We start from the raw sequence: 26,000 nt of genomic DNA, 5'->3' as shown, positions 1-26,000 counted from the left end.
AGCCCTTGAAGCTGCTCTCCCTCCTGACTGCTCCACAGTTCCTCCTGTTCCTCTTTAATGTGTGTGTGTGTGGGGGGGGGGCTCTGGCTCCTGCTGGTCCACGCTGGAGCTACACTCCTGCTGCTCCTCTTCACCAACTATCTGTTCTATGTCTGAAATACAGAAAAACAAGTATTATTTATTTAATAATTGTATTTAATATTTATTTAATAATTGTATATTTAGAATTTTTCAGCAAAAACAAGTTCCTTCCTGAGACTATTTAGCATAGCCACCATCGCTGCCTTCGGAGCTTAACGCAGCCCAAGATGACTGTAATTGGTTTGAAGAAATGCAAACAAGCAAGAGCGTATTTTTCTCCTATCCCAGAATGCATCTGTTTGTAGCAGTATGAGTTTAACTCCTAACTACCTGGCGCTCTGTTGGCCAATCACTGCCGCAGCGCCCCGTATAAAAACAGCTAGTTGCCCCCCTTCCGCCCTCTCTTGCTCGTTGGTGACGCACGTGCGTCATACTTCCGCGTCGCTCTCCTCGGTGTGTTGCTCTGCTACGCTACAGTTAGGGTGGTGGCTTTGCTGCCTCCGCACTCACTTTCACTGTTATTTCGTTGCCGTTATTTTATTATGTACTGAACGCTTGTAGATCTTCGGTTGCCGTGTTATCCTCCACCTTGCCGGTTGAACGGCGTGAATGAGAAGCGAGTAACACTGATAGCTGCTGCGGTTTGCATGCTCAGAGCTGCCTCCTTCTGGGTCTACTAAAACTGCTTGAACGGTATGTGGGCTAAATGGGGTCGGATTTATGCTTTAGATTTATTTGGTGTTAATTATTATTTTCTGTAAACATTAGGAACCGGGCTGGTGCCGCCGGAGATCTCTGTTAGCTGTTTAGCATTACAACTACCGGCTGCTGTTTTGCCTGGACGGCTTCTTGCCAAAGTGCTATTCCTGCTTACAGACTGGTTTGCCTACCTGTCATGTTGCTTACAGACTGTCTTGCCTATTCTACGCCTCTGCCATGTGGTCATATGTGTGGGCCATGGTCTTAATTGTGTGAATGTAGTGAAAAGGGGTTAGCACCCCACATTATAATTTGGTTTGTTTCTTTTTGTTTGTTTTGTTTTCAATTCAGTTAGAAGTGGCAATGATATTTTGTTTAGTTGAGTTTTCTACTTAAAAATTGAGTTTCTTTGGTTATGTTTTAATTATAATTAGGGTTTTGTTTTGTTTCTTTTCTTTTGAATTTCTATTCTTGTTTTGTACTGCCTCCTGGAACCACTAGTGGTTCTGGCAGTTTATATTGTGTCTATATTGTGTTAAATTTCTTTCAGTTTGTTCTTTTCTTTATAACCTCATATATTGATTTTGATGTTCTTTTTGTGGAGTGAACCCTACTGTGTGTGTGTGTGTGTGTGTGTGTGTGTGTGTGTGTGTGTGTGTGTGTGTGTGTGTCCCATTTTTGTTCTCATTTTAGTTGCTGAGAGCCGAAGGTGGTGGCGCTGGTGTCCGGGTGGTGGTATTCCCTTCCTGTGTGCTGTGTCTCCCCGTTTTCATTTGCTGTGTCCACTGTTGTGTGTTTTTGTGTATTCACGGGTGACTTTCCCTGGGATCCCTCACTGCCCTCGTATTCCCTTCTCCTCCACTGGTAAGCCTCAGCACAATTATTTTCTCCCCCTTTTGGTAAGAATGTGTTTTAAACTGTTTTTTTAATTGATTGAAATAAAATGTGCTTCTTTTAAAAATTGAACCTCGTCTCTGGCTGCGTTGTATACTTACCTGTGTGACCTTAAATATATTAATCTTGCAATTGGAAGTAAAATCATTCATTAGTAATTGAAATCATTCTCTGGGTGAAATTCCCAGGGTGGCGTTGTCGGTGTGTTTGAGGTGGGTTTCATCTAGAATACCACCTCCTCTATTCTGTCTGCTCTCGTGCCGCCACATGTGGTATAAACTACAGAATGTACTCATCTGGCAATGCAAGACTATCTTGAACATATCCTGTAGGAGCAAAATATGTTGGTTTGAATATCCAGATGTTGGGAGTCGCTGGGCTATTACCTGGGGACACGGTTATAAAGGTAGGATCCAAATTGTTGTTGGCAGGTGCTTGGCCCAGAAGGGCAAAGAGTTTTGGACCGCTGTACTGCTGCGACGCTAAACCGTTGCAGGTTAGGTGTGCAGCATAAGTCAGCATGGTGATGTACCCAGATAACAGGTTACCTACGTCATAACCCTCCCAAAAAAACAGCGACAACCCTGAATTTATATCACTAACCCAAACCTGCTTCACAGTATAGGCCTCAAGAGTCCCAAATTAAAAACAAAAATTTCAGGTTATAAACACTATTTCAAATACAAAAAAAAAATGCATTTCCTGCAGAAAATGTGTGCGAATGCTGAAAGCTACACTTAGTAAATTGCAAAATAAAAGTTATAATGACTTCTGGAAGGAGGTTAGACTCATGAACAGTTGTAAAATGTCTTTATATTTTAAACATTGAGGGAGTCAGTGGCTCAGATGGAGGTGGAAAATGTTGATGCTTATAAAGATGTGGTTATTAATTGTGGAACCAGATCCTAGTTTGGGTTAGAGACACTGTCTACATTTAAGAGAAAGCGTCAAACTCTCCTCCGTTAGTTCTTCTGCTATAGGTTTAGACTGCCGGGGGACTTCCTATGATCATATTGTTAATGATTTATCAGATGATAAAGGCATCATCAGACAGTGTCGTAAGATGTATGATCAAGCTAATATGCTTGCATGTAAATTTAGCATGTGTTGTTAATGTGAAGGTAGATTTATTTAGAGCATTCTGTACCTCGCTATATGAATGAATGCATGATCTTTATTTCGAAGGATCTAAATAAAAACATATATATATATATATATATATATATATATTAGAGATGCACCGATTACAATTTTTCGATTTTTCATTGAGTTTGACCAGCTGATACCGATTTAGCCAATTCAGATTTAATTTTTTCTAACCACTTTACAGCACACAAATCTTTTGTTTCTATCTTTTCTTTAATAGAACATTTTACATTTTGCATAGAACATAGAAAAAATTTTGAACAGATAATTGATCGCTATAAAATAGAACTATATAAATTACTCTTGGTGTGGGAAATTCACACACATCTAAAGTGCAATGTTACCAGAACCATTTCCTTCTTTTCACATCCAATATCCAACTATAAAAATAAGAGTAAATAAGAGTATTATCCAGAGCGCGAGATCCCGCGGGATCCTGCACAGAGCACATCATCTATTGCCGGAAGAGACTACCGGTAAAGTAGTGAAGAAGCGAGAGAACAGCAGAAGAGATCAACGAAATGGCAGAGTTTGAGGTTAGCATCAAACGCGACGATGAGTGTATCAATTTCGAAGGTCGTCCGTACCTATTCGAGCCTGAATACACAGACAAGGAGCTACAACTAATGGAGGAGAATCGGAGAGCTAGCTAGCTAGCAGCGGTAGCAGCAGAGATTAGAAGCCAGCAGGCATGTAATATTTAAATAAACTCCTGGTGTACTTACAAACTTTCCAATGCCTCGTTTTATGAGTACAGAACCTATTTGTACTACTGTAGAAGTGTGGTACCATTCCAGGCATTATTAGTGCGGTAATTTACGAGATACACCTTTGGATCCATTAGCTCCTGCAGTAAGCTATTCAGGTCATAGCGCTAACTCACCCAATGTTAGACCAGGGGGAAAAAGCTTCTGGGGGGGGGGGGGGGGGGGGGGTTGTTTGGCTTGAGGTCATGGTGCAAAGGACCCTAGGGTGAAATTACTCTGAACCATCCTTTTAACGTTAGTGAATATTTTAGACAATGAAACGGCGAGTTCATGAGTTTGCCACATATACCATGGATGTATTAAGAGAACGAACTATACTTGTAAGAGACACAAATCATCCACATCCCACTCAATCAAGCCATCTATCTATAAATTGCAGGAACGTCTATCTGTGTGTCTGTGTGTTTGACGTTGTTTGGATTAGAAATGCAAAAGATATTGTTAAATATATATATCGGTAAAAGAAGCACACATTGGCTTTTGCCAGACGCCACGTGCAGAACGCTTTGCAACAGCGGGGGCTGAGTTGAACCGGGCAGACACAACAGATTTCATCAGACTCACCCTGGGTCGGGTTAATTAAGTCTACTGCTAATTTACAACACTAATAACATTACCGTCTCCAAAATACCCCCGCGAATCAAATCCATACGTCACCGTTAACCGTCTAGCCACTAAACCTGTATGGAAATGAACACCTCTGCTGAAATGTTAAATTCGTTAACGATCATACGACACAAGACAATGTCTCTCTCTCTCTCTCTCTCTCTCTCTCTCTCTCTCTGTGCACGCACACACACAAACGGCCCGGTTCTGGTGGTTGATGAACGCAGATATGTGCTGATTAGCTCTCATAATGGGCCAGGGGGGTAGCCCACTGCAATGAGTACATGAGGCTAATGTCTGATTACTCCACATTGTCATTGTGATACGATTTACGATTACATTCTGAATCTGCCCCGTTCTCTGTCAGCTAAATACAGCAGTAGGCTACAATGTCTTCCTCTGATGTAGACGTAGCCTACACTGTAAGTCAGTAGCAGGCTATACAGTGGAATTGCATATTAAGTGGTTTGGGGTCCTTCAGTTAAGTCATTTTGGGATACAATTTGGTTTTGAAGAATTCTACATGCAGCATTACCACAGGCCAAGCAATCGGCCCGTTCCAAACAGGCACATTTTCAACAGGCACTGTACTAGTCAAGAAGAATAACACAAAACACAATCAGCATTACAGTTTTTCTCAGTCACTTTGGTACATTTCTTAGATCACAGTTGCCTCAAAACTGCTTGTTCAACCTGCACATGATCTAGTCACTTGTGCACAAGATACAAGCAGTTTATTATTGTTTTGGTCAAATTGCAATTGCTTTTGTACAAGAATGCAATTGACAATGTACAAGTGTCTGCTGTTTTTTTACATGATCAATTGCTTATGTCATGTTGATCAAAATATATTATACTGGATGTCTGTTGAATTGTCTTTCCTCCAAAACATCTGGGCACAAGTTCATTGAATATGTCTTTAATTGCAAAATGGTCAAATGCATTGTCATAATCGGTAAACGCAAGTTTTCCATACAGTTCATTCCAAATTGTTCTTACAGATTGTTGTTGTAAATGTGTCCAGAATTAATAAATTGCTCTCCGGTGAATCTTGACTTTCACTAATGAAGGGGGATTGTGTGAAACATTAGCCCGACAGACTGGAACCTAAGGACCCCATACCATCGGGATTGTACAGTAAGAAGCATTTCCTGTGGTAACCTTTTCTATGTCAACATAGTGTTTTTTCTTTGTTCTATAAATAGGTTTGTTCTTTCTGAATCCCAACGACACTGTAATTTGTTGAAAAAACAACCATAAAAGGATAAATGTGAATCCTGTCCTATCTCTTGCAATCCTAATCTCACATAAAGGAATGTGTGACTTTCTACTGTTGAAATGTATGAATTCCATACAAAAAAGTAGTGCAGCCTTGTGCATTTTCAATCTTTGTCATCAAAAAACTGTAGCCATAGTGTACATCAGAAAATACCTAAAGAGTACAATTTCATATTGACAACACGACTAAGCTTTTTGACAAAACTAAGCATCTTCTTTATGAACGACACAAGGACTCGACGTTCTGATGCCTGTAGGATTTTAATTTAAAATGTGACCGATTTGACCGGTCTGGCCCTAAAAAGGCCAGACTTAATCTGACTCCAATTCTTTGGTCACTGTTTGTGTTCGTTTACTGGTAGATCAGAGAAATAAAACTCAGGAATCTAATCAAGACCAGGATTCGTCCAGTTAAAATTAATAACAAGTTTAGTGAAAGATATTGCAGAATACAAGTACATGTACATGGATCTGATACACAAAGGCAGAGTCTCTATCTCCTAACGAACCGACAGAGTCTCTCCTGGCATCAGGTGCTGCTAAGTTAAGATACTGTCTATTTATCCATTTCTGTCCCATCCCTGGTGGTGCTCTCATCAGTTTGGATCCAGTCCAGATCTTCTGGCTCCAGCCGGCTCCTGACTAATTTGTAACACTGTATAAAAACATGACCTTGACTTCCAATTCTCAGCTCAGAAGAAGCAAGCCGCTATTGTTGGATTTTGAACACCTGTGTTTTAATCTCCAGCAAACTTTAAGGAGTTTTCATGAGAGCCAGGTCATTTCCATACAGTGTCACAAATCCCGCGCTTGCAAAGTGCTGACCATTGTTTGCCTCGTTCCCTCCCCCGATCAGAGAGGATCTTTCTCACCCTCCCTTTATAATGTCTAATCACTGTAAAACTAGATGGCCTCTCATAACCCAGGGAAACAGAGGCACTGAGGTCAGCACCATGAACTCTAAAACCTTTTCTTAACACTTTCACAAAATATATTCTAACATGCCACTGACATGTTTGTCGACATAAAGATTGACTTTTTTTAAGAAAATTTTTTGGGGATTTTTAGGCCTTTATTTATATAGGACAGCTGAATACATGAAAGGGGAGAGATAGGGGGAATGACATGCAGCAAAGGGCCGCAGTCGAACCTGCAGCTGCTGCGTCGAGGAGTAAACCTCTGTATATGTGCGCCTGCACTACCAACTGAGCTAACCCGGCCACATAAAGATTGACTTTTAAAGAATGGACTGGAGATTTTGAGCAAGTTACAGGCTTTTGCAGGTCGTCCAGTGCGTGGTGCTGTTTGTAATAATTGTTTTGAGAAATTGACATACTGGTTTGCAAATGTCAACCCTTGTGTTTCCTTTGGGTCAAATTTGGCCTGTTTTCAAAGTTTTTTATATCAGAAATATGGGTTTCTTTTAACCAAATTGCCCAAAATAACATGGATGCGTGTATGTACGTTGTATGGAACCTAGATACAACATTGTTTGCAGGTAGAAATTTATTTATTACTTGTGTTTTATTCAATTTTATAGCATTTGAAAAACGGTACAGCATCCTGACCAAACTTGGACATGTACCAGTCTCAACATCCTCCGATCCTAATTAGTCAAAATAATTCATAGTTTCTGCTTTTTTCCCAACTCAAAACGTAGGTATGATGTCATATAAATTAGGTGTATTGATCATGAATTAAAAAGCATTGAGAAAAGTGACAAAAAGCCTTTTTTAAAGCGTCAAATAATTGAAAAAAAAAAAAGTGACAAACAACGTTGAAAAAGTGCCAAAAAAAAGTTCATTTTCAATTTTGACCAGGAAGGACAACAAGTTCATGGTTGATGGGAAGACAACACAAATGTTAAGAATGATTCCAGAAATGTACCAACGCGGCTGAGAAAAACTGTAACATCAGTGAGATCTTCCCTCTCCTTCCTCACTTCTGAATTTAAGGCAGTGTTCAATGTTGGCCAGAAGAGGGCGTCCTTTTGGTTATTTTAGACAAAAGGAAACTGGAGCATCTAAAATTAGCACCCTTTATATAGAGAGTGTGGCCAACTCAAATAATGGGCGCCATATTGGATACCAACGTCAGATTACTCTACAGTGTAACCCTATGGGGCGAATATGCTATCTTGAAATAAATCGCTTATTTTCACCATAAACAGGCATATACATGTTATTATCAACTTTTGTCAATATGTAAAAGGCCCTTACAGAAATATTCCAGTGTATATTTACCTTCTATATCGTAAATGAGCCTCTAAAAAAAATGCCCATTGTAGTGTGTGACCACGTCGCCTAATAAGTCTCTGAGCAGTGTTTACCTTTCTAATGTCCGCTAGCATACAGGCTAACTATAGCTAGCTTTGTGTGTAACGTAACAAAAACCCACCCATCTCGTAGGAGCGAAGCTTAATATTTCATTCAATAAAATTATGGTACAAAAGGAGCACTAACGCCACAGGTCTTATGTTGACAACGTGGACGCAGAAACTTCGAAGGCAGTCGTAATATTTACCTAGCATGCTAGGCTAACGCTGTTGCACTAACGTTAGCAAACGTCGTCGTAGCGTTAGCTAGCTGTCTAAACTCGTGAAAAGCTGAACAACATCCCCGTCCAAGCTGTGTTTCACTTTACCTCCAATATTATTATGAACACAATAAAGACATCTGGACTCGGTCAAGACCAAAAGCCATATGACTATGGCAAGATCACTTGCATTTAGGTACATGGAGTGCTAGTGAAAAAGCTAACGCTAGCATAAGGCTAACTTCAAACGTCATTCATTTCTAAAGCAGTGTTAGAACTTTTTTGACAGCATGGTACACATTAACGATGGTATTACTATATTTGTCTTATGTAATTTGTTATCATATCTAAGAGAGAAATTTACATTTACCTCACACAATAATGAGTTGTCACTTAGCTAGCCTCCAGTTTGCTCTTTTCACCTTCAGCTCCAATACTTTTTGCCTTTTTGGTTCACGGGGGAACTTGTGTAATCTTTTGCCGCTTCCCTGTCTTTCAGTGCAGCTAAATGTGCAACAGTTGGGCATTTTTTCCATGATTTATGCCATTTTGTTTATAATTTATTACATTTTTCCACTATTCCCTGCACTATGTCAATGGGAATCAGATGAATGTTGGTATCCAACATGGAGTCCACAAAACATGTGACCACCTCGAAACCAATTGCATAACGGGATAGCTCAGAACATTTGATTCCCTAGTTGGCCAAACTCTCTCTAATATACAGCTCTGTCTAAAATAACCCAATGCCGCCCTCTTCTGGCCAACATAGAAAACTCCCTTACATGTACTTTTCAAAAAGATATATTTTGTACCTTCTTTTAAACTGCATTATACTACTTACTACTACATACTTTGTTTGATTGAAGGATGATACTGTCTCCTTGTGGCGTTTTTTACAGAAAAAGCAACATGCAGAGACTAAATGTGGCTTATAATGATGCCATGAGACTGCTTCTTACAACGTCTGGCTCCGGCCCTGAGCAGCAGAGAGGAAAGAGCTCCAGAGGGTCGTCACCAGCACCCAGAAGATCATTGGCTGCCCTCTCCCCTCACCTGGAAGATCTTAACAGTCCCCACTGCCTCAAAAAAGCCCAGAGCAAACTACAAGATCCATCTCAACCCAGACACTCTCTGTTTGATGCTGCAGACGTTTCAGGACAATTAAATCACAGACAAAGAGACTCAGAGTTTTTATCCAAAACGTTTTTAGGATGAATCGTGCAGTGTATGTCTTGTATGTCTGTGTCTTTGTGTCTTTACCTTCTTTTTTAAATCCTACCTCTTTTATACATTCTATAGTGACTTTTAGAGGCGCTTTTAAATATATTTATTCACCTATTTTTTGCACTGTTGCTGATGTTTTGCACTGAAAGTACAGCATCCAATTTCATTGTACATTGACAATAAAGACTATTCTATTCAACAAAATATCTGATAGCAATCATCATCTTACCTTGATGGTTGAAGCAGGGCGAGGACGTGTGGTCACTGCGGCTCGAGTCCATGTTAAAGTGCTTCCCGGAACTTTCCTCCGCAAACTGCCAAACTCTCTTTGAACGTAAAATCAAACGTCCGTCTGGCACCGTCCTCCTCGAGTTCTTTCCGGCCTGCATTTGTGGAAAAAAAATATGCAACTCACAACGAGGTGAAGAAACAACACGTGTTACTCTGCAGTTGATAATCATGGATGTAGAAGTTGAAAATACAAAAAATACTTTGGAGAAAGAACAACAACAGTGAAAAGTAAGAGCAAGGATTTATTATCTTGGAGCAAGGACGAGGTGGAATTGTTACTGAAAGGTCTGGAAGCCTATCTTACGGATAAGACTGATGGACGTGCGTCTTCGTTTCCAAATGTCTCCGTTTGTGCCCGTCCAGACTATAACACAACCCCAGAACGGGGGCAGCAGTGATTCCAAATGTTGAAGTTTTAGGGGCTCCGAAACGCCAAAGTAGTGTGGACGCGAAACGTAAACGTAGCTAAAACATATTTGCTTGATACAGCCTCACACACAGACCAGACACCCCCCCCCCCCATCACAACATTTGGGTTTCTTTCAACCAAATTGCCAAAAAGTATTACTATCATTGACTTGTGGGTGTTTTATTCAATTGTATAGCATTATTCTGACTAAACTTTGACAGTCTGTGATTTAAAAATTTAAACTTTCTGCTTTTCTTTAACTCAAAAATGTAGACATCATTTCATATAGGCTAAATGAGGTTTAGTGACCATACTGTAAATTCCAACATGAGTGTAAAAATGAGTGGTAATAAGTAATTGTGACGCAGAAGTAATCAAATAAAAATGAACAAACAACAAAGGTAGAGCTTTACAACTAAATCTACAAATCATTCAGCCACTATAAATAATACATTATCTAAAAAAATATATAGTCTCCTGCCTCCTATAGCTGCCGCTGATCTGAGCCATCACAAACATGCCCACATAGTGACTCTTCTACGGTATAACTCCTTCTAACGCTACAGGAAATCCCTCCTGCCTGCTACCACTGAACTCTATAACTCATCTGCTTTAGATGACCACTATAAAGTCTCCATTACCTCAACAGTACAGACAAAGCCCGTCTACGGAAAGCCGTTCCACTCCCTATTAAGCCCCATTGTACCTACTTTGGTTGCAGTTCCACCAGAGTTCCACTGGGGGTGATCACGGCCCAGTGCAAAATGAATGGGACTCTATGGAGCTAGACGGCTAAATTTGTCTCTTTCGCCTGATTGTCGATGAGAAATCTCAGATTTGATTGTAGTTTTTGCAAGTTCAACATGGATTATAGGTCGAAAGTTGAATGAACGAGTACTTATGCCCTTTCGATTTGTTACAGGTTGAGTCGTTGTTGCCCATAACACGCTAGCATTCTGCTAATGAATGCTGATTGGTCAGTGAAGGACTGATTACGATCGGAGATCCCGCTTGACGGCATCCGAAGCAGAACCAGAATGCCAGAGTGAATATTTCGGCGTGGTCTTTAAAACATTAGCAGACCTCTTTCTAGCCTGTGTATTAACAGGGAGAGTCTAATCTGTCAGCTGTGTTGTCGATGCCTCGAGAGAGAAAAGGAAGCGACTCAGAGCTTGCCGTAAAGCAGAATCTCTGGCCGTATATGTGTATGACGTCATTGACATTTTAAAAGGCTTTTTAGAACAAAAAAGCCACTTTAAAAAAATCTAACACCCAGCAGTGTGTATTTTCTTAGCCTCCCTTTTCAAATGCAACATTCAAATTACTAGACAAAAAATTATATCCTGAGAAAAGTGGATTTTGAGGGGTATAGCTCCATAGAGTCCCATTCATTCTGCACTGGCCTGTGAGCGCCCCCTATATGGAACTCTGGTGGAACTGCAACCAGTTCAGAAGCCGGAAGTAACGAGAGAGTGGAACTTCTTCCCATATTAGAAATTCTTTGGTACAGATGAATTACTTGTATTTGTATCCCTCCTTTTTAAGTTTTTAAGTTTGATTGCCTCTCCTCACTTGTGATTGGCCCACCATTGGTTGTTGCCATGACAACATGCTGGCTGTAGAGCTCTGTTGAAACGGACGTGTTTATTGTGTAGAAACACATTAATATATTGCCTTATGTTCTCTCTGCACCGTATTTTGCAGTCCCACTGTAGTTGCAGTTGTACTGTATTGTATGTTAACGTACTGTACTGTATTTAAATAGTAGTGTTTTATGTTGTAACTGTATTTAAGTACCTGGCTGCGAAGGCACCTTCATTTCCCCATGGGAATAAATAAAGTTAACCCGGCTCCGCTGTGTAGATTTGGGTTTATAGTAAACACATCGTCATTAACCACAGCCATTAGTCTAAGCTGAAGGCGGGTATTCGTGTCGGACTCGGTGTGAAAAGGTTGAACCTTTAAAATCACCAACACTAGCGAATATTTGGCTTTTTTGTTTCGTTGTTTGTTGTTGTGTGAGCACGCTTTCAGCAGGAGCTAGCTGCAGCTAACGCTAGCCAAGCAGGGACACATTAGCAGCAACAAACGCGTTTCCGGTGTTATGTCCTTGTCGGTACACGATCCGTTCTGTACGAGGATTTACGACACTGCACGATCTGTTCCACGCTTCTGGTCGACAGCCAAGCTAACGTTAGTTTAGCTAACAGCTAATTCGGCTAACCGCTAGCTGATTGTAGCGGTCTGCCGTTAGCCTCCACAGGCAAGCTAACGTTAGTTTAGCTAACAGCTAATTCGGCTAACTGCTAGCTGAGACAGCATGTAATAACTTTAAAAGACCCTCAAAATAAAACTTGAAAATAAACGTTGACATATATAACAAACACCTAACATATATAACAGCTGTTACGTCAGTTCTACTTTACTTGTGCTCATTTAAAATACAATCACTCAATACTTGTCTTTATTGTTATTACTGTGAAGTCTTAATTTAGCTGTAGCTGCTTTTCCCATTACGTTTGAGTTAACGTTATTTTAGACTGAATCTAGCTGTCAGCTAGCGGTTAGCAGAATTAGCTGTTAGCTGAACTAACGTTAGCTTCCCGGTGGAGGCTAGCCATAGGCTAGCATGGAACAGATCGTGCAGGTCGTATCCTCGGTAAAACAGTATTATCTTGCGCATGTGCAGAACGGATCGTGCAGGCAGAACGGATCGTGTACCGACAGTCCTTACTGGTTTCCACACTAACTGGTTTCCGTATATTGTGTTTACCTAACAGCAGCAGTTGTTTCTGCCTCCATCGGCAGATTCGTCACACAGTCACAAACACATTACTGGCGATTTTCAGGTCGCATCTCATATCTATTGCTGCGAATATGATTGTATGAATGAGCACTACATCACAGCCACATACAAAAAATAAATGTAAGAAAATACAATAATTGCAAGTTTGAGTCGAGCTGGTTTCAAACTGTCGAAAGCAAAAACACATACTCTTCATTCGGTTACTCCCGTAGGCTGTAGAAAACCGTTACTCTTAGAAAATACACGATCGTATTTATCATGAATCTTTTCTCGCGGCTATGGCTATATTACCACTACTTTACAGCCCCTACAACGTGACGTGACACACATGACTATAAATACTGTTAAACAGTGACGATATAACTCGGACAAGCTAACGCTGAGCCACATGAGAAGCTAAAACAACTTGTTACCCTGGGCTTAGGCAGTGTTTTATTGTGTCCACGAGGGGCGCACTTATTGAACCCAGAGAGAAATATATGGCCTGAGCTCAACATGATGCTCCTTAAATCATTTAAATAACGATATATGCTGTGTTGGAGTTTGATTAGAGCCATATACTGTAAATATTAATGATTAGAACATCGCTTTGGATAAAATCATTCGACCATAGACCTGTGTAGTGTCGTAGGGGGCTGTAATGTAGGCTACGTGGTCAATATAGCCGTAGCCGCGAGGAAAGAAACGTGATAAATACGTTCGGGTATTTTCTAAACTTAACCCAGGTAACCAGTTGTTTCAGATCAACCCAAGACAACATGTTACCTGGGTGCTGACGTAGTTCATTAATACATGACTGGGAAGCAGAAGATCCATGAGCTTCGGAGCTGCTGTTAACAGGTGATTATATGTTTTTGCCCTTGTGAGATCGAAACTACCTCGACACAATCTTGCAATCATTATATTTTCTTAAATTTCTTTTTTTGTATGTGGCTGTGATGTAGTGCTCACTTATACCATCATATTCGCTGCAGTAGATCTGGGAAGATATTTCAAAATCGCCAGTAATGTGTTTGTGATTGTGTGACGAATCTGGAGATAGAGGCAGCAACAACTGCTGCTGTTAGGTAAACACAATATACGGAAACCAGTTAGTGTGGAAACCAGTAGGGACACAACACCGGTCAGAGGGAAGAAAACCAACCTGCTCTGCGTCGCTTTGGTTCAGCTTTTAAAACCACATCCAGCCGTCTGGGATGTTTCCTTCTGGAGGAAACCGAACACTGCGCGACTTCTGCTTCGGAATCTTCTTTTTCTTCATCTTCTTTGTGTTTTTTTGGAGGATTAGCTAAAACATCACAGTCTGCACCGGAGAATTCTCGCAGCAGTTCCTCTCGCTCCTGAATATTATATGTTGATAGAATAGAGTCTTTGTCATTGAGTACCTTTACATGCACACCCATATTCCATTATTATTCTGAATATGACAATATTATGAATTTGATACAGGTCATTTAAACAGCATATTCCGGCCTTTTTGCGAACAGAACAGAACAGAACAGAACAGTGCCTAGCTTCCCTACCCAGACTGCACGTTTCTGCTGTGGACCTGATAAGAAGGGGAAACAAAGCTACTTTTAAACGTTATCAAAGACATAGATATCAGGTTTTTGGATATGCGCACACATCGCTACATCGACCTTTTCTAGAAGCTGGTTGAAGGAATGAAAGAGGGACGCTGCGTTTGCTCCACTGCTGGTAAACTTTGAAAAAAATGTATTTTGCATGGCTACATGTAAAGGGGAATATTAGTGGAATATTCACTTTCATTAGCCATGGAAACAGCTTAGTCGGAATATCATCTTTTTTGGAATAAGCAAAAACCGGAATATTATGTGCATGTAAACGTAGTCAATGTTTCACAACAACGAATCACCGTTTAGCAGATCTTAGTTTGACAGTAGAAATAACAGACAAAAATGTAAAATATCAAAATGTGGTGGCACTATTTACATACACGTTTAATGAACTTGTTTATAAATAAAATAATTATTAATAATTCATACAGTAACTGTCTATTTACCAGTAACTACTCATAAGTGCTAGAATCACAGTTAATCAGTAACTTCTCATTAACTAACCAGTCGTTACTCGTTTGTTCCCCATTCGGTAACATTTAACAATAAGGTACACAAAGATGTAGGTAGTTACCGAGGAACGAATAAGGAACAACTGGTTAGTTAATGAGTAGTTACTGACTAACTGTGATTCAAGCACTAATGATTAGTTACTGGTAAACAGACTGGGAGTTAGTGTATTAACGAATCATTAGGAAATCAGTTACTCTGTTCATGGGATTTCACAAGTAGTAAAAAATGTAGACGTGATACAGGACTCCCATAATATATTTCAATAATGATATTCACAACACATTTACATTCACATCCAAGGTATATTCTATATTGGGTTGCAACGGGGCAGAAATTGAATTATTCGTCAGTATAACTTTGATATTCTATCATTGAACAACAATAAACATATTCCCTGTGCCCCGTCCCCCTCCCCAAAAGTCCCATCCAAGCAAATGGTGAGTTATTCGTCAGCAGAACTTTAATAGATTCCTTCATTGAACAACAATAAGCCGACAGGCATGCAAGCGAATACAAAAAACTTTGAGTAATTCCTCAGTAGAACTTTGATTGATTCTTTTTGAACAACAAAAAAACAAGTTTTTTTTCAACAAATTGGAATCGTTTGGAGGATTTGGTTTCAAATCTGATCTTCGGTTCCAAATTTAACACGGGCTAGTTTTGGTTTCCGTAGCGGCCAGGCGCTCTTGTTGTGTTGCAGTCATGGAGCGCTCTAGTGTGGCTTTATTTTTACCATTGAATAAAAATAAAACTTCTCTTGGTAAACAAACATTAGCGCAGTCTAACCTTCCTACCCAAATCACAAACAGAACAAAATGCTAATTGAGTACATTTTAAATAAACACATTTCCACTCCAAGCCAAAAAACAGTCCCCTAAATTTGGCAGGTTGTCATACTGGATAATCTCGCTATGCCAGACCTTCCTCCACAGCGCCGCAGAGGAAGGTCTGGCTAGTCCACACAGCATTCCTGGATGGGAGAAAAACCTGCTCTGGTTTATTGACATTTCTTTAAACCAATCACAATCGGCTTGGGCGGTGCTAAGCTCCGGACGGAGCCACGGTGCCTCTGCTAAATAGTCTCGAAAAGGAACTTGTTTTGGTGGAACATGTGTACGTTCAAAAGTAGTTTTAGTCGTGCAACAGAAAACTCAGATTGGACAGATAGTCTAGCTAGCTGTCTGGATTTACCCTGCAGAGATCTGAGGAGCAGTTAACCATAGTCCTGATAAATCCACCGGAGGTTAGAACGCCAACACAAAGAAAGAGGAAGGTGACGGACATCCGGCCGAAATGTAGGACATCCGGCGGAATTTCCGATGGCAACAGGGCAATCCCGGAAGTGGAAGGTCGTGGATATAGACTACATACTGAGTTGACAGTACAACGTTCAGAGAGTTCCAACCTGGCTGAGATTCTCTGGCTGCTCCTGGTCCACACTGGAGCTCCACTCCTGCTGCTTTCTGATGTCACTAACACAGGAAGTAGACGGTTCCTCTCCTGTGTGTTGTTTCATATGTCTCTTTACATGTTCCCTCTGTTTGAAAGATTTCTGACAGATTGAGCAGCTGAAAGGTCTTTCTCCTGTGTGGACTCTCATATGTCTCTTCAAACTCGTCTTGCAATCTAATCTTTTCTTACACTCAGAGCAGCTGAATGGTTTATCTCCTGTGTGAGTTCTCATGTGTTTATTTAAATGTGCCCTAAGTTTAAAATATCTATTGCAGACTGAGCAGCTGAAAGGTTTCTTTCCTGTATGAGTTATCATGTGTGTCTTCAGACTTGAGTTTTGACTAAACCTTTTCCCACACTCAGAGCAGCTGAATGGTTTTTCTCCTGTGTGGATTCTCATGTGTTTCTGTAAACAGCCACTAAGTGTAAAAGATTTCCTACACACTGAGCAACTGAAAGGTTTCTCTCCCGTATGGATTGCCATGTGTCTCTGTAAAGTTCCACCCTGACTAAAAGTTGTATTACAAACAGAGCAGCTGAAAGGTTTTTCTCCTGTGTGAGTTCTCATGTGTCTATTTAGATTTCTCCTGTCGCCAAATCTCCTTCCACACTCAGAGCAGCTGAATGGTTTCTTACATCTTGAATCATGTTTCAGAGAGTTTAAAGCTGACTGAGGTTCTCTGGTCTCCTTCCAATCAGCACTGTCATCAGTCTCAGGTTCAGAAGAGTCTCCAGTCTGGTCTTCAGTCTCTGGTTGTAAAAGTGGATGTGAGTTCCCGGCTGGTTCTGGTCCTCCACAGTCCTCTCCATCAGCTTCTGTTACCATGTGTTGAGTTTGTCTCTGATGAAGCTGTGAGGACTGAGCTTCCTCTTCATCATCTTCACTCTTCACAGGGACAGGAGTGAATGGGAACTTGATGATATCAGCCTCCTCCAGCCCTTGAAGCTGCTCTCCCTCCTGACTGCTCCTCAGTTCCTCCTGTTCCTCTTTAATGTGTGGGGGGGGCTCTGGCTCCTGCTGGTCCACACTGGAGCTACACTCCTGCTGCTCAGGGGGAACCTCTTCTTTAACCACCAACAGCTGCTCAACATCTGCAGGAAACGCACAGGGACGTTACAGAGAAATGTTGTTCATTCATTTAGGGAAGACGTAATGAATTATGAAATGTGGGATTTCGTCACACCTTTCCACTGACATAGGAAGACAAATCAATACTAGGGCTGGGATAAAATGATCAAACCTCCAATCATACTGTATCTTTGAGTGATCTGATAACGATTAATAAAATCCAGACATTGATCTTTTAATATCAGCCTTTTTACTATGGCTATATAAGTAAAAAGTCGGCTTCCCCCACTAATCAGTTTTACTGAGTTTGAATCAGTCGAGCAGTCAGGGCTTAAAGGTGTGTCATGGTTGTTAAATGTTTGCAGTGTGGAAATAATCACGTGTGTAAACTTTGGCAGGTGTTAAAGGGTAACTACTCTTTTTCAACCTGGACCCTATTTTCCTGTTTGTGTCTAAGTGACTGATGGGAACAACAATCTTTTAATTGTTCCAGTATTAACAAGTTATAATGTAAGTTAGTAGGGCAGTTGTCCAGCTTGTATTTACCTTCACAAAAGTGATTGTTTTGCCGCTGACAGGCTCAGATTAATATTCTAAGTGTCTGATAACATTATGGAAAGGATCCCTTCAGGGATAGACCTTTTGAAAACCCATTTAAGACCTTTCTAGAAACAGACCAGAAAAAGCTCTGAAGTAGCTAGCACTAAACCCACCAGACTCCATTTAAAAATGGACAGACCCAGGCTCTTGGTGGGCGGTGTTTTAAAGGGTTGGGTACCGAACTCTTTAATTTTTGGGTACCGAGTGTAAAATGTTCTAAATAAATAACAAAATGTTAATAGGTTTGGAATTATTTTTACAACTAAAATTATTTATTTGTTATTACAGAGAGAAAGTACCGAAAAAAGGTACCGGTAAAAATGTGAACAGTACCCAACCCTGGTGTGTGACGGTGCCGGTTGGGGGTACGATGAACAGGGGCAATTATAGTCACAATAAAGATAATGGAACTATGACTAGATATAGTAGTTGTAGTAGTTCATGGCGTAGCAGGGCACTGCAGGGTGCATTCAATTCAATTCAAACAACTTTATTTATCCCAAAAGGGCAATTCCGTTTCCAGCAGTCTTCAGACCTGAAGAACAAAAAGATTTACACATAAGACAGCAGATTGTCAGAAACAAGTAAGGGACGGGCAGCGAGTGTACACAGCCCTGTTTGAGGCGAGAAATGACAGATACATAAATCAGGTTCCCAAAACAAGTTGAATACAAGCAGCTCACACCTCAGGAAAACAAAACAGGATGCTCGTTCCAGAGACTATTGTCTAGATTTAAAAGTCTGATAGCAGACGGAATAAAGGACTTTGAATAGTGGTTTTTATTTTCCTGGGTGGTGCCCTAAAGCGCCGGCCTGAGGGCAATAATGTAAACTATGAGGACAGAACATGGGCGTGTTGGTCCATCATTTTTGCATTTAGCATGGCATAGCATGGTGTAGCAGGGCACTGCAGGGCGTAGCAGGTTGTAGCACGTGCTACGCCCTACTACACCCAGCTACAACCTGCTACGCCCTGCAGTGCCCTGCTACGCCCTGCAGTGCCCTACTACACCCAGCTACATCCTGCTACGCCCTGCAGTGCCCTACTACACCCAGCTACAACCTGCAGTGCCCTACTACACCCAGCTACAACCTGCTACACCCTGCAGTGCCCTACTACACCCAGCTACGCCCTGCTACAACCTGCTACAACCTGCTACACCCTGCTATGCCCTGCTACACCAACGCACGTTGGTGTAGCAGGGCACTGCAGGGCATAGCAGGGTGTTGCAGGGCACTGCAGGGCATAGCAGGGTGTAGCAGGTTGTAGCAGGGCACTGCAGGGTGTAGCAGGTTGTAGCAGGGCACTGCAGGGCATAGCAGGGTGTAGCAGGTTGTAGCAGGTTGTAGCAGGTTGTAGCAGAGCACTGCAGGTTGTAGCAGGGCACTGCAGGGCGTAGCAGGGTGTAGTAGGGCACTGCAGGGCGTAGCAGGTTGTAGCTGGGTGTAGTAGGGCACTGCAGGGCATAGCAGGTTGTAGCTGGGTGTAGCAGGGCACTGCAGGGCGTAGCAGGTTGTAGCAGGGTGTTGTAGGGCACTGCAGGGCGTAGCAGGTTGTGGCTGGGTGTAGTAGGGCACTGCAGGGCGTAGCAGGGTGTAGCAGGGCACTGCAGGGCGTAGCAGGGTGTAGCAGGGCACTGCAGGGCGTAGCAGGGTGTAGCAGGGCCTAGCAGGGCAAGCGATCTTGCTTAATACTGGACCAATGTCAAGGATTGATGTTCCCATCAGTCACTTAGACACAAAAACATAGGAACATAGGGTCCAGGTTGAAAAAAAAAACAGTAGTATTGTACATTTCAAATATCTTCATCTTTAGTTTTTCTGTACTGTTTAATTTTGCCTTACATTTGCACTATTTCGAATGTGTTACTGTATTGTATATATTACTTATCTTTATCTTATTTGTATATATTTCTTATCTTTTATATTATACTTGTTGTATGTGTCCTTGTTGCACCGTGGGTTGGAGCAAAACATATTTTCAATAGCACTGTATGTCTGCCACATATTGCAGAATTGACAATAAAGTTGACTTGACTTGAACTCAGCTCTACCCCGTCAGCGATCGCTGGGAAGCACAAAGGTGACACCGACTGGACCATTGGGTGTCCTACACACACTCTAAAATTCTGCATTAGTGGATTGCTGCTCGTTGTTGTTGGGATGTTTATTTTTACATTTCAATGTTCTTTTATACAGCACATTTTTGTACAACCCTTTGGTCAGCTGTAGCTGTGCTCTAATGTGCTCTACAAATAACATTTACTTTCCTAACTCTTGAAATGACCCCTACAGAGAGCAACGTGGGCGAAAATAAGTGGTAAAATGGAACCTAAGTAATACAAACTTTTACTCTTTACCTCCTTGACTGTGATTCCATATGTGAGTGACCAGCAGTGTAACATAAGTAAGGGTATCATGATGGAGTATGGCCAAAATGATAATCACGATTATTTTGATCAATATATTGATCACGATTAATTATCACGATTATTTGTTGATTTTAACCAAAACAAATTTTATTGTCACATACGTAGGCTAATTATAACTGCTTTCACATCCATACTGTGCTACATTCCTCCTTTGTTGAAGGATACTATGAAGGAGCCATTTCAGCTGTTGTGCGACCGCTTTCCAAACATGCGCGTTTACTGGTAAACTGGTAAACATTGTGACGATTTATGACCGACTGCTATCTGTTGTGGAGTTTTCCTCACGTTACTCTGTCCTCTGTGACTGTCTACATCTAAACTAAGCTGCGCGGTGCAGGGAACAACTCTGATTGGCTCAGGGAACCACTCTGATTGGCTCAGGGAACCACTCTGATTGGCTCATGGAGGCACGTGATCAGAGAGTGGTTTACGGAGCGTTCTATTAACGGAATGATGCATTTTAAATATCGCTTGATCACGTGAATTTGATCGCGGAAAGCCCAAATCGTGATTCAAAATTTGATTAATTGTGCAGCCCTACCTCAGCAGGTAGCGCGCGTTAAGCTAACACACGTAACATCTGACGTATCGTTAGCTTAGTGTCTCATCAGTCTCCCTGCTGATTCCTCACGTCTGTTTCCACTTTTGTCTTCACAGTTACAGTTTTTCGGGTCGGCAGCTTATAAAAACTTAAGTTCTGGGTTCTTTACATTGTTGGTAGTGAATATCACCACCCAGCAGCTTTTAGGCGTGTTTCTGTTGTTTGCTAGCAGACTGAGTTTACGAGAAACCTTCATGCGATACAATCAATGGAGAGAGAAGAGCTGTTTTCCCCTCCAGTGGGGGGGGGGGGAACGTACGATGATACATTTCAGACACTGACTGATATATTTGAGGTCAGGACATCTCTGACCACACCCATCAAGAAAATCTTTATTTTTATAGCACCTCAAGTTTCAGATTTTAAGTTATTTCATGGTAAAGGGTTGGAATCTCCTAATTTATACGGTTAAAATATTAGATTTTCTGTATGTTTGTAGTCAGAGATGTCAGTCATTGTGTGAAATTATGGAGCATTGTCTTTTTATAGCGCCCTCAGTTTTAGATTTGAAGTCATCGTCTGCAGTGTTTCCCATACAACTCCTACATTTTTCAACTGAGGAGCCAAACGTGCTCCTTGGGAAAAAGATACGGTTATGCCCTGTTCATACCAATCAAATGAACTGGACTTTGTTGTCAGATGCGAAAGCCCCCTTCCCTTACAGCATTATACCATTACATTTAAAATTTGGAATTGTTACCTGCAGAATTTTGTATAAAAATATTTGCAGTACAATTAATAGAAGAAGTCTGCACCTCTTTCCGCGCATGCACACGCCCACCCCGGATCAGCTACCACCACAAATAGAATCTAATTCTGCGGGAAACACTGGTCTGGAATTATTGTTTTAACAGCGACCAAACAATTAATACATTTCTTTCACAATGTTGTCATATTTACTCTTTTAATGTATGAAGGACACAGGCATTTACATATAATATAATCCAAAATATATGCAATTCAATAGCTTAATCTAGTTCGTTTTTTTTTTTTTTTTTATAAACTATATATTTTTTTATATACTTCGCATGAGTTTACTTGCCACCTTATTTTGAAAACCGGAAGTAGTCTCACATGTATCATTCCACTAACTTTGCTAAGACTGTCGCTGGCTAGATCTGGGCCGTTTGGATGTATCTACCATAAATGCTAGTAGGCCTATATGAGTACACTACAGTTTTAGCGTCGGCGGATTTGATCAAAATCAAACTGTTTAACGAACCAACCTGCTGTCAGTATAAACAGAGACAGAACAGAGAGAGAGGAAGAAGTAAAGGGACCAAACCTGCTCTGTGTAGCCGAAGCTGAGGGTTGTAAACAGCGTCCAGTAGCTCCCGTTGTCGCTCGTTCTCCTCTTTTGAACGACAAAGTTCCTCCTCGTACTCTGCTATCGTTCTTTCAAACAGCCCAAATATCTCTTCAGCAGCCGCAGTTAGTCGCTGCTCCACCAACGCTCTCAGCATCTGGACTTTACACATTTTACCTCTTTCTCTACACAACAGACTCTGCTAAAACACCTCTCTGCTAGACGCCATCTTGTTCAAAGTGTGAAGTCAGCCGCAGTGAAGACTACAGCTTCCGGTGCAGATTAGTTGCTGAGCTTCAAAATAAAAGTCCCAAAGTTTCTCAGATCAAAACAAGAAAGACACATGATTAAAATACACTCTTTTTTTTAAAATGACATCCAAAAAAATGTACAGTTTCATCACTGTTATCACTTTGGGAAACACTTGCTGCTTTTTACTTATTTAACCACCTCAGTTTGCAGAATGACATATTTTTAATACATTTACAGGGCTATGAGAAAACAATTGAACAAATTCAGAAGATGATGGATGTTTGTTTCCAGTTTCTTAAAGTTTTATAAGAAAAGTGCGGAAGCAGAGACTGCATTTAGTTTCACCTGTTCCCTAACCAGGCCAGCGTCCCAACATGAAATATACTTTAAGAAAAAACAAAGGGTTTGATAGTGCTTTAATGAACTTTTGAAACAGCAAAAGAAAAATCACATGGACAGTTAAACAAAGAGTCTGTATGCCAAGCTGTAAGATATATCGTAACATCTCGCCCTTTAAAAAGGGGAATAATAATAATGTCAGAGTCTTTTAGTGTGAAAACTGTTCCCCACAGGAAGTGGACCCAGACTGTCCCTCCTGGTTTCTGACACTAGAGGGCAGAACAACAACAGAAAATGTGAACACATGAAAGTCATAATATCAGAGTTTCTGCAGGTTTCAACCAGTCACATTTTCAGACTTTTAAGACCTTCAGGTATTACATTTAAGACCTTTATAAAAATAGTAATATTAAAGGAAGAATTCAGTTATTCTGTGTCTGATGTGGTCTACATATGAACAAGAACAGGGAAATCACAAATAGAATAAAGCTTTCACAAATCTGAAACTATGTTTTTAAGAATCTTTAGCCTCTCTGGGATAATTTAGTCCAGATTTGAAAAGTCTAGGTGTAGTGGTTTTGGATCTGGACCTGGTCCAATGTGGTCTACATGTAAACAAGAACAGGGAAATCTCCCTTTATTGCATTTTCACAAATAGAATAAAGCTTTCACATATCTAAAACTGTGGGCCAGATGTACTAACTAATGGTTTTGCGGCCACTTCAGGCGTATTTGTTTCGCAACGTGCGCGTAAAAGCATGGCGACGTATGTACAAACGGGCCGCACTGAGGTAAAAGCGCAGACTGCCTGTCGCGGGGACTGAAAATGGCAAATTGCACTTTTCCATGTCATGCATATGCATTCACGGGAGAGTCAAGGGAACAGTGGGAGTTTCCCATGAAGAGATGGGAGGGGAAGCGTAAAGTACACCTAATTATGTATTCCGCGGTATGTACAAAAAACGCCCTTGAAAGCGCGCCTCCATCTTACGGTGAAAATTCTCCACCTCTTAAAAGCAGGTGTAAACCAGGAAGCAGGTTTCCTGGCATACGCCTCCTGGTGAAATGGCAACAGTAATCCGAGCAAGACGAAGACATAGGCCTGGAAGAAATCAAAGATGACATTGAATCTCCGACCCAGCGTTCACATTCCATTCCAGCAGTTGTTAAACTCCTCGCTACGTTACAAATATTGGCATCAGGATAATTTCAAACAGTCATAGCATCAGCAGTGGGAATATCGCAGTCTGCACTCAGCCGTATCATAGCACAAGTACTTTTGCTACAGCGCACTAGTCAATACATTTCCCCATTACTAATGCCAAAATAACACGCATCAATCTGTTACCTCATGAACAAGCAGATCAACTTCGTTATCGCTTAATCTTTCTTTTCGCTGTTTTGACTGACTTGGTGGCTCATCCATGATAGAAAGATGCGCGCAATTCACGGTATAGTGGGCGGAGAAAGGCGCGGATTACCCGATGAACTGCAGGTTCGGTAAATACGACGTGAGCTGAAGTATCACAGCGTGCGCTTTCTGCGGGTTGGCCATGGTGCTGATAACGCTACATTCACAAATGTACGTACATCTGGCCCTGTGTTTTTAAGAATCTTTAGCCTCTCTGGGATATTTTGGTCCAGATTTGACAAGTCTAGGCATGTGGTTTTGGATCTGGACCTGGTCTAATGTGGTCTACATATGAAAAAAACTGTGAAATCTCCCTTTATTGCATTCTCATAAAGACAATACAGCTTTCACAGATTTAAAAGTGTGTCTTAGACATAATTCATATATATATATATATATATATATACACACACACACACACACATGTCCCTAGATGGACCCTTTTTTAAATGCAATAAGTCAACACTTACATAAAAGACAGTAAGTACACAAACTCAACAATAGAACAGATACATGCAAAACAATACACAACACAGGCTAATACAATAAGTCACCATACAACAGGAGCACCAGATTATTCATAGCCAGTACTTTTAGTTTGCAGGAATTTTCACAAAACCACGATAAGGGATTAAGCCCGGGATATTCCTGTTATCATAATAATAATGTAATAATGTTTACTTTATTAATCCCGCAAGGGGAATTTACAATGTTTTCACTCTGTTGTTATCCTGGCTCAATTTGGCCTTGACTTGGTTTCACAAAAGCAGAGGCACCTAAGTTACCATGGAGATTTAGTCTGTGCAGCTAGCCTGCAATAACTACTGTATATAGTGTAGACTACTGTACATTCATGTAACAACAGGGAGAGAACACCTCAATGGGTTTTGACCTTATATTTTGCTGGGGGGAAATAACTGATGAATATACTGTTACAGTCATTGTTTACAGTGTGCATGAAATGTATCACTTCATTATAATTATAGATTCTAGATTTTAGAGTCCAATTTCTTCATTGTCTTTCTTTTCTATGTCCATATATACGAGGGAGCAAAGCATATCATATGTAAAGAAGGAAACTCGTGAGAAAAAGCATGGCAGATAATAGCGGACCGACTGATTGATAGTCTAGCGAGCAGTGGAAGTTAATATGACTTAGAAATTCATATTTTAGCCCATGAGAGAGGAAGAAACAGTGAAAGAGATATTTACGCATCATATTCTAGCGTTGTAGAAAATTGACCTTCATGGTAAATTTCCTTCTGCTTACTTTTGAGGCAAAGAGTACAACGGTTAATTTGTGCAAATGATTAGTAGCCTAATTCTTGAATGGTATGATTATGACGGTTTCAGTTCAAAGCAGTGGTCAGTAAATGTATATGTTTAGGCTACTTACGCATTCAGTTGGTCCGCGGTCGACTGCCACACTTTCTCTCGCCGTTCCATTACAGCGGCCGTGTTTCACGTTATCATACTGCCACAAGAAGCTGCTGCTCACTCTGTATAAAGTATGAACAATGCGTATTCTCCATTTTAGCATCGGTAAATCTGTTATCGACCTAAGGAAAGCCGTGAACGCGCATCCATCCGAATGACTTCAGCCTGGCTCGACCTAGTCGCTCCTCCTCAGCCTGGCTTGGCCTTCGTGAAATACAAGTCAGGCTGCACAGATTAGATTAGGTCAAGCCTCGCTTTATCAGTTATCCTGG

At 41.0% G+C, this 26,000-nt stretch overlaps 1 protein-coding gene and 2 long non-coding RNA genes across 3 annotated transcripts in view; 1 reads left to right on the top strand and 2 right to left on the bottom strand.

The window, feature by feature from the left end:
* LOC116050029 (zinc finger protein 771-like) overlaps nt 1-26,000 on the bottom strand; it is a 40,997-nt gene that overhangs the window by 1,334 nt on the left and 13,663 nt on the right. Inside the window, exon 2 of the mRNA XM_035993427.1 lies at nt 16,235-17,373. Within this exon, the coding sequence (XP_035849320.1) occupies nt 16,235-17,373 (1,139 nt within the window). The remainder of the gene's footprint in view (nt 1-16,234; nt 17,374-26,000) is intronic.
* LOC116050069 lies at nt 72-13,950 on the bottom strand. The gene is made up of 3 exons (XR_004104996.2): nt 13,884-13,950; nt 9,463-9,616; nt 72-152 (listed from the first exon to the last, which is right to left on the bottom strand). It is a non-coding gene; the product is annotated as an uncharacterized LOC116050069 (long non-coding RNA).
* Nucleotides 492-1,697, top strand: LOC116050078. Its single transcript, XR_004105006.2, has 2 exons — nt 492-774; nt 1,474-1,697. It is a non-coding gene; the product is annotated as an uncharacterized LOC116050078 (long non-coding RNA).

This window comes from Sander lucioperca, chromosome 16, assembly GCF_008315115.2.
Source record: "Sander lucioperca isolate FBNREF2018 chromosome 16, SLUC_FBN_1.2, whole genome shotgun sequence".
NCBI lineage: Eukaryota > Metazoa > Chordata > Actinopteri > Perciformes > Percidae > Sander > Sander lucioperca.
Note: the sequence above shows the minus strand (reverse complement) of the source record. Positions and strands in the feature narration are given on the sequence as shown.